The sequence below is a fragment of the Symsagittifera roscoffensis genome, chromosome 9, assembly GCF_963678635.1.
Source record: "Symsagittifera roscoffensis chromosome 9, txSymRosc1.1, whole genome shotgun sequence".
NCBI classification, from domain to species: domain Eukaryota; kingdom Metazoa; phylum Xenacoelomorpha; order Acoela; family Convolutidae; genus Symsagittifera; species Symsagittifera roscoffensis.
Genome location: NC_087070.1, coordinates 34,355,888 through 34,366,010, shown reverse-complemented (window position 1 = coordinate 34,366,010; position 10,123 = coordinate 34,355,888). Strand labels below are relative to the sequence as shown.

General features: G+C 34.2%; 1 protein-coding gene across 1 annotated transcript in view; it reads right to left on the bottom strand.

Moving 5' to 3' along the window:
* Positions 1-224: 224 nt before the first annotated feature.
* Positions 225-10,123, bottom strand: part of LOC134853890 (uncharacterized) — a 37,980-nt gene continuing 28,081 nt past the window's right edge. The window contains exon 4 of the mRNA XM_063869853.1: positions 225-764. Coding sequence (XP_063725923.1) covers positions 558-764 — 207 coding nt within the window. The 3' untranslated portion in view covers positions 225-557. The remainder of the gene's footprint in view (positions 765-10,123) is intronic.

Sequence of the window (10,123 nt, the reverse complement as noted above, 5' to 3'; positions counted from 1 at the left end):
TAGTTGTTTTTATGCTATTTGGGAAGTATGCAATTTGGGAAGTTACCCTACTTTGAATGATTTAAATTATCACAATCTGTTTCGAGCATTTATCTTGAGCTTTTCGATTTAAACTTTAAAAAGAATAACTTTTCAGTTTTTATATCGGATATACGATTTAATTAACTATCACAATCAACTGATTCATTTCAATTTTACAATTTCTAATTTCAATCAATGTTCTAATCAAATTTAATCAACGATGATGACAGTTTAGGTTTATTTAAACTGCAAATAGCATCCAAAACTTACAAAAAAAAATATTTAATTTACAATACAGTTCAATTTCATAACAATTCGAATAATTTTAAGGCCACATTCTTTTTGCTGTTGAGCATACTAGCATACAGTTCCACAAATTGGGCTAAATAAATTCACAAAACTTGAAAAATGCAACGTGAAAAATAGAATAATTCAGCTGTGTTTGAAAAAATAAATCTGTCAAACAAAATAAAAACATGTGATCGAGGTGTGAACGGCGGGTGTGTGAGCTAGAATAGAAGTAAATGAAACGCTTTCTATTTTCGTTCGTTGCTCTGTTTTCGTTTTCTCGCTTCTTGGGCTCGTGCGGCTGCTGTAAGAGTGAGAGGGCGCGGTGTTTTGGGCGTTTTCATTTGATTTTTCCGAAGTCGGCTGTTGTTGTTACCGATTGTTTGTTCGTTCAAATTGGTTAAATTGTCCTCGGAGACATCAGGATATTCCATCCCGTTTTCATGATCTACAAGCTAAAACACAGCAATTGGGACACCTAACAGTGTATTATCAAATGAAAAAAACTCAGTCGAAATTTTCGGCCGATTTTATTAATTAGCGCCAAAGTTGTTCATTCAGATAATAATTTTCATGCTACTCGTTGATTTTCTTTTGCTTTCTTATACCAGGCAAGAAATAATTATACAGAAAGGCATATCAGGCTAGGGTTACCAAAATTCAAATTAAGGGTTGATCTATTTCTATATCTTTAATTGCAGCGTCAGAATTGGAAAAGTATTTTAAAATTAGTATTCGAATGGGCTTTACAAAATTCTAAGAACATTTGCATGAGAAGACCTGCCTTTGCAAACTTGCCAATTATTTTCAGCTGGTATCGAATAGCTCATTAGAAATAGGGTACACTTTTTTACCCGCTTTTGTGACCTGATTTTTACCCGATCTGGCCAACTTTTTTTCACTGATTAGTTATAATTGGATCTCTTTAAATCATTAAAACTTTGCATTCAAATTTCAAAAAGGGTTTGGTTATCATTTTTCTTTCGAATTCGATATTCAGTTCGAATTTTCAGCACCCAGTAGAAAAAGTTGGTGGAGGGTTCAAAAAACTGTGTACTGCCGAAACAAAAAAAAGTTCAAGTGCCGAAGGAAGTTTATGAACAAACTGATTTCAGCTTCTGAGCTGTTGGAAGTTTATTATTAATACTGTTTTGGGGCGAAACAGAGAGAAAGTTTTCAATACCAGGCTGAACTTCTTTTTGGTTTAGGAATTAATTTTCGATTAAAATAGGTAGTTTTGTCTTTTTATCTACACAGCCAATTTGAAATAATTATTACTTCAGTAATTTGGGATACGTAAAAACATTGAAAAACAATTCTCGGCAGCTTAAAACGTTCTTTTTCCGACACTGTTGTGTTGTGTTGTGTAGTGCTGCTGTTCCGTTACAAAAAGCCTCAAATGTTGCTTTATAACGGTACTATAAAGTTGCCGCTCAATAAAACCAATTCCGTTTTTTTCAGTATTATGGTATTTAATGCAATATGAGGCCTTTAAAGGACTTTTTGAAAGTAATCTAGTAATTTTAGGATGCAAATAATTTTGAGAGAGTCGGCGACGCGGAAAAGTGAAATGCAGACAGGCCTATTCTTTTGGGGGCTTTTTCAAGCCTCATCATATAAATCAAATAAATTTAGATTACCCAGAATTAAGCCCAGGTGAATAATTATGCAGAACAGACGGTGATTTATATGGCCCACGTTCAAAAAGACAGTTTTCAGCAAAAGAAGTTGCTGTCTATTCAATCGCCTCCCATGTCCATTTTTATTCACAATTTCGAGTAACTTAAATCGACATGCGGTCTTATTGCCCACCCACATACAGCGCTTTCTAACAGTCTGTAAAGCCTTCAGTGTCCGTTCAAGTTCGGTGCTTGGTAAATGATGAATTATGCTAAGCTATCATTATAACAAACCCTCCTTGAGAAAAGCTTACTGTTTTCACTCATATTTAGTTAGTTGCCATGCACAGCCTTTGTATTCAATAAAGAGGGAAGAAAAACCAAAAATATGAAAGGAATTTTAAGAGCCAAATTGGCTGAGTCCATTTGCTGCCTAAAGGTTGTCAGATCAACAGTTCCAAAGTTTTTTTAATAAAGAATGTTCAACAAAACAACAGTATATTTTGTTTTTATTTTGATGTTTCTTTCGTGCAAATTATAGGGTTATTTTGAAACACAAATTTTTAAATCCTTTCTAATTTCACTGCTACTTTGATCTCAATTTTTTGCACTAGACAGTAAAGAGTCGCCAAATTCTCATTAGACATTTTCATTAAAGCAGATTTTTTTTGCCTATGGTTTGAAGTTTATCAATTTTCACGTTTCAGAACTGAATTTTGGGCTAAGCAAACTCAATGAATGCACAAAATCACGCATGAAAAAAATGACACAAAATAAGAAATAAACTTTTGGGATATAGACTTGCTTGTTCTGTAAGGTAATGTTGGTTTTTTTTTCTGCAGCAAGGCATGAATGACGGGAAAACACAAGTACGAGCTGAATATATTAAAACACGCGTTTCTTACGTCAATGGTGCCAAGCTGCAGAAAAATTTCAAGCTCACCTCCACAGAACGTGAAAAATTCCCAAACAACGAAAAAAATATATATTTATTTTTAACATTTCAAAATAATTAATGATTTTATTTAACACAAAATGCAATTATAGTAGATACAAAAATGGTTAACCGAGAAAACAGCGTGAATGTAAGCAGTACTGCTCGTATATCAAGGCAAAGCCCTGTATGTTCAGACTGCCCCTTAATCCATATCGAATAGTTTTTGGGAAAAGACTATAGATGAAATATTATAATTTTTTTTACAAAATCTAAGATCAAGTGTGAAAGTTTGGTTCGTACGAAATTGATACGTACGATCTTTTAACTAGCTTCAATTCAGTTCGCAACCATTCTGCTATTCGGGATACTTCGCCACGCAAAAATAATTCGAGTTACGCTTTCAGATTTTTGAGTAAAGTCTTCAAAATGCGCAAAAATTAGTCCAGAGCATAGCCAGATTAGGAATTTTCAAACTTCCAGAACTTTACAAAATATGATCGGAGGTGAATTGTTTTTTTTTTATATTTGATGTCAGGAGTGAACATTTTTAATAGGGTGTATTCTATTTTGTCAAAAACTATTATTTCGATCGCCGAAAATGACTGAATAAAAGAACCACCCCAAGCATAATTGTTCCGTTTTCTTCGAAAGTCGGAAATATAACATACGGCAATGAAATGCATATTTGTAAAATTGGCAATTTTTGGCTGTCTACCGCGAAAACCAGGAATGAATCTGAAATCAGTAAATTGAGAAAATATTTTGTAAGAAGAAGATGAAAAAATCGAAACCAGAAAATATTGGCCTGATCGAAATTGCTAGCTTTACTTTCCATATTTTTTCATTCAAAGAGTCGTCTTACTTATTCAGCCCATAAATCAATAATTCTGAATTGAATATATTTTGCTTCCATCTGGTTGGCTAGAATAAGCCGATCAAATTTCGGCCTTGTTTGAAATCGGCTAAAGAATAAAGTGATCACTTTTTTATTAAGCAAACTAGATTTTCTCTGCATTTGTACACTTCATATTGCAAAATCGACAAACTAAAAATTTAGAACGGAATAAGTAAGAAACCCTGATCAAAATGTCTGTGAAAAAAAGCTGTGGGTAAATGCTAAGGAAACGTTTCAAAAAAATCATTACACACTTAGTATGCCCCAGTTTAGATTGATTTTTGAGCCGGAATTATTTGCCGCTGATTCCACGAGTTAATAGATAACTGTTTAAAAAAATGCACTTTGCCAAACTAACCTATATGGTAAATTTTTAAATTCCAATAAGCAGAAAATCATCTGAACGGAATGCTTTCATCTTTATATGAGCTCAGAGTGTCTATTACAAAATTATTTCAAAGACTTTTATTTAAAAATTAAAAACTTTTTTCTCAAGCCAAAACCACCCGGAACACAACGAATTTGACAATTTTTTGAAACAATGAAAACAATAACAATGAGAAGTTTAACACCATAAAAAACGATAGCCTTTGCTATAAATTTTTTACGCGAGTTAAGAGAAATGTTATGGTACTATTATGTTATTAGAGAGCTACGATAACTTCATTTTTTGATAATTTGGAGTAGTTAATTGAGCGCGAATTTTCTAAATTTTGTGTGAGGCACCCTATACTTCCACGCGGCAACTTGATGGTTCTTCTGAATCGTTTCCGACTGGAAAGAAGCAATCTAATTAGTGAAAATATTGCGTTACTACAGGCAGTTTTTAATGTTTTTACTTGATTTTTGATGTGGATGTGCAATGATTGGAACTACAGCTCATAAAACAGCCAACTGATCTATAGTTTTTGGAAATACGAGGACAGCGGATTAGCGCCACTTTTTCCCGAGTTTATGTTCGAATACCCCGTCCCTCACAAATGTCCTCGCCTTCTCACTATAGGAAAAATGCGAGGGGAGGACCCCTGAATACATTTCAATTAGTGAATAGGAACAAGACTGCTCCTATCTCACAACGAGGCCCTGAAGGTTCCGACTGGACTTTAAAGCCAAATAAAAAGTTTTTGATTGAATACTTGAAAACATTATCGAAAAAATATATATTTTTCTTTCTTCATTTCATCCCCCCACATGCTATCTAAGATGCAAAGTGTGTTTAGCGTCTGATAATATTTTTAAAAGACTAAGTTACCGGACTCAATTCAATTTGGAACGTATTAATCTGCCGCTTACGTGTGTTATAACAACGAGTTTCTACCTTTCAAATAAAACAATTCATTTTGCTGATTGTCTCTACTTTCTATTTATCTTCTTACCTTAGTTGAAAACAATCAAATATAAAAAAATTCTGCTGCCAGATTGGTAAGTAAAATAAAAATGAGCTACAATTTTTGCTACCGAATCTGTTATAAGTAACTAATTAAAAACCGCAAAAAATAGTGATCGTGAACTCAACAGTGAAAAAATGATCTCACTTTGCGCGCAAGCTTTTCCTGTACAAACATTTTTTGAGTTTACGAACTCACATATTAATGCAAAAAATATATATTTTTCACATATTTCTGCAAAAACTTTCTGATAATGTTGTCCGTAGTTTATTTTGTTACTTCACCTCCAAAACCAAAAAAACTAACCGGTTTGACCTAGCTTACAGTTATACCCGATCAAAATTATAGATTCCCGATTATAAAAATGATATTGAAAATTCCAGCTCAAAATTATGGATAAACATAGACGACATTGGGTCCGCTCCTAATCAAAATACTAGACAATGAGTTAAGCAATCAGTTCGGCAAAACTGCAAAAAAATACTAACTCAGATCATACATTATTTTTTGCTCAATTTTGAGAAAGCAAATCACTTTTGCGAAAAGAAATCCAGAATCAACATTAAAAAAAGTATAAGAAGTTCTTCAAAGGTCAAATACAGACTTTGAACAAAGACAAAAACCAAAACAGAAGTTTTTATATTTACAAAACATCAAATGAAAACCAGCTCAGAAATGTCACGAAGTATCGATTACCCTTGAAGGAGCAGGAAGACGGCAGTGAAAAACATCCAAACACAGGCAGGATTACACATCCAAGTAATTAAGTCTTTCAAATAGAAATTGAGAAAATGCGCTCAACATTAGACGATGTCAGGACTATTCGGCCCGGGAAAACTGGCCCTATGCCAACTTGCCCTATACTAAATTGCCCTACATGAAGTTTTGTCCTATACCAACTTGCCCAATGTGACAAGTTGTTTTATGCCGTTTTCTTCCAAAACTAACACTTCTAGTTAATTATTTGTTGTTCAAATCGATTAGTGTAAAGGAACAGCACGTGCTAATCGTAAACTGACCTCGCTTTAGGATAAGAAGGGAAACTGACTCAAAATTGTTTGAACTGAGCCTCAAAAATCATCACAGCCAAACTTTTTGCCAAATAAACGCAAAAATGAGACAATTAATCCGCAATTATCGCTATTGAAACACAAAAAACGCTAATATTTTTGTTTTGCGTCATTTTTAAATCTTTTTTGTGCAAAATTACACTTTAACTATTATGAGTCAAATTACGTGGGGAAAATTTCAACGAAACAAGCGAACGCTGATTATTAACGGACACGACTTTGTGTCCACTAAAAAGCGAACAATAAAAACAACTCAACACTAGAGATGCGCGAGATACAGTTCCCATAAGTGCCGAATGCTCGCTGTAACAGCTGAAGATGAACTGGTCTCTACCAAAATCAAAAATAGCCACGATAATAGACCGCGAAAAAATGAAGCCAACAGGAACATGCATCAAATGAAAAAAGAGGCCAAGCAGCAAATAATACATGTTAAAAGCAGTGTAATTGCCACTTGTTTCCAGGAAGCATCGGACGAAAAAGCAGTTCAGTTGTCCTTGCCCAGTCGAGCAGCAATAAACAAAACTCTTAACCGCCACAAGCAGAATCTGGCTCTATCTGCCCCAATCATTAAAGACAGGCTTTTTGTATTTCCAAAGAAGTATATTGATTTCTGTTTATTTGACAGTGGAGTCATGGATCCTGAACAAATTTCACTCTTTAGTAACCGGAATAATGCTCATGCCTTCCAAGTTCTCAGTTCTCTCTGGCTTTGCGACGGCACATTCAAACTTTACCCGACGCAATTTTACCAGCTTTGTACTACTCAATTTCATATTGGTGGTTTGTACCCAATTGAATTTATGCTCTACTCCCTAACAAAACAGAACAAACATTCCAGCAGAATTCCTGAAAACTATTCATACTGTCTCGGATAATGCGCAGCCATCATGGATTCTTTTTAATTGAACGAGCCGCCGTCAATGCTTTTGCGAATGCATATATAAAAATTTCGATCAGAGGCTGTTATTTTCACATCTGCCAAGCATTTTTACAGAAAATAAATGATCTCGGTTTAAAAAAAGTAAGAAAATAAATGTGAACTCAGCCTGTTTCTCCGTTTAAAACCCGCATTAAGTTTTGTTCCAACTGTTTAGTCGGACAATCAATTGAGAGCTTTATTAAGGAAATCGAGAAGGCAGTTGACTGTTGTGATGAGCTTGCTTCATACTTCAAGAGAAGTTACATTAAAGGGGCAGCGCTTAATTCCTTTGAGTCTCTGGAATCATTCGTAAGAAGCAGCGGAAGGTTTGATCCGAACGACAAACGACGTTGAGGCTGGCATCTCGGAGTTACCGCGTTATTTCAAGGGAGCCACCCAAACCTCAGGAGGACGCAGAACCAGGGTCGGAAGAAACATCGCGAAAATCTTGATAAAATCCAAAACAATTCCAGTAATTTTAACAAAGATTAAGTTATTGATTTTTTATTTGCACTTGCTCATTTAACTCTTTCATAAACTTTAATGGGTCGGCATAACTTTATCTCAATTGTCGGCATTTTGTTGCTCTTTTATTTGATTTTGAATTTATAGCCACCGGAGAGAGCCCATGTTTTGGAAGATGATAGAGGCCAATACTGCAATAGTTTTGCTCTTTCCCTCACCCCGCCCCCATACTGGGATAGCCAGTATGAAGGGTTTTAGAGTCAGGCAGTACCTGCATTTTTGGGTTTCATGTCTTTAAATTAAAATTTTTGACTTCTTCGAGTTTTGAACTCTTAACTTTTTGACTAAAGTGAGCTGACAAAATTGGCAGTCAGTCTGTTGATATGGTAAACTCGACAAGAAAATTCAGTTGAAACCTTGCGGCTTTCAATTTGCTCACGCATGCTTTGAACGCATTTTGATTCCTCATATATTTTGATGAATCCGCATTTTGTTTCAAATTTAATTATTCAGCGAAAATGTTCGAAGATATCAAAAAGTCTGAGGCAACTTTTAGTTATTTATTATCTGGGACAAGATGACATAGGACAATATGTCTTGTGAAAGAATTGGTGTAGGACAATATGGGCTGAGACAAATTGACTTGCGGCGAAACGGCATGCAACCCATTTGACACACAGTTTAATTATACTGGTAAAAACAGCTCAATTAATTTACAATCATTGCTTGGTCTGCTTGGTAATTTACATTGTTTGGTCTGATTTTTTTAAAATCTTGGCACAATAGACAAAATACCTTTGACTTGACTGAAATTTTTAAACTTATTTAGTGTTTCCTTCTCTCAATTTATGAAAAATTACACCAAAGGACCATTGGTAAATTTTCAACATGTAGTCAGTAAAAAAATCAGCAATAAAATTTTGTCACTTTTAATTTTAAGAATCTGCTTGTCTCAAGGAGACGGATTGCGAAGAGGAGATGGTGTAAAGGAAGCTTATGAGACTAGAGATTAGGAGACCGAGTGTTTGAACCAAGGGCAGAAATTTCAAACTTTCCAGTCTTGATAGCTCAAATATAAGCACTGATTTATTGATGCTTCGATTTTATCAAAGATTAAAAGGTCAGAAAAAAAACTTTGAACCAGCAATTGCAAACTCCACTTTTTTTGTAATAGCAGTGAGAGCTCAACCCAGTTAGTCATGTATCCATATTCAGGGAGCCAAGAAAAAACAGTCAATATGTCGCTGAAATGTTATACTTCAATTGAATAACTGGCCATTTCCAAATTATGAGTTAAAAACTCAAACTCTAAGAAAATAATCGCTAAGACTTTTGAGTACGACTTTCGAAGATATTAAGGCCAATAAAAGTTATTTAAATTATGTCCAAGACTAAAAATTACTAATTTTTAAACAACTTTAAAAGAGCGAGCACTCTGAAGTTTTTTTTTCAAATTAAAAGAGAAAAGAATACTTCTTTTCATACAATTTTTATATGGCTGACACTCGAGTTGAAGTTTAATTTTTTTTTGAAATTTTACGTTTCTTGCCTGTCATACATTTGTTGTACCATGGGATCTGCGTGATTTCCTAATTTTGATTGAACTGAAAAGGAAAAAAGTTGACACAAAAAAAAACATACTCAATCATGTTTTTCTGTACTTGTTTCCGATATCATAGTCCAGATGCTTAATGACGACGGGAAAAAATGGTGTTAAAAGAAGGTTTTTTGTCCATTGGAGAAAGGCGTTTTCAGCGATAATGGATACTTCGACTAGTTTCAATAGCCAAAAGTTACAATAGCCAAAAAACTCATTACGAGGCCAAACTGTGCACTGAAACTCCGAGAGAAATCTTTATTGGCTTACTTCCAATTGACTTACTGCCAACTTTTGACTTACTTCCAATTGACTTACTTCCAACTTTTGACTTACTTCCAAGACTTACTTTCAATTTTTGACTTACTTCCAATTGACTTACTTCCAACTTTTGACTTACTTCCAATTGACTTACTTCCAACTTTTGACTTACTTGCTATTGACTTACTTCCAAATTTTGACTTACTTCCAATTGACTTACTTCCAACTTTTGACTTACTTCCAATTGACTTACTTCCAACTTTTGACTTACTTCCAATTGACTTACTTCCAACTTTTGACTTTCTTCCAATTGACTTACTTCCAACTTTTGACTTACTTCCAATTGACTTACTTCCAACTTTTGACTTACCTACTATTGACTTACTTCCAACTTTTGACTTACTTCCAATTGACTTACTTCCAACTTTTGACTTACTTCCAATTGACTTACTTCCAACTTTTGAATTACTAACTATTGACTTACTTCCAACTTTTGACTTACTTACTATTGACTTACTTCCAACTTTTGACTTACTTACTATTGACTTACTTCCAACTTTTGACTTACTTACTATTGACTTACTTACAACTTTTGACTTACTTACTATTGACTTACTTCCAACTTTTGACTTACTTACTATTGACTTACTTCCAACTTTT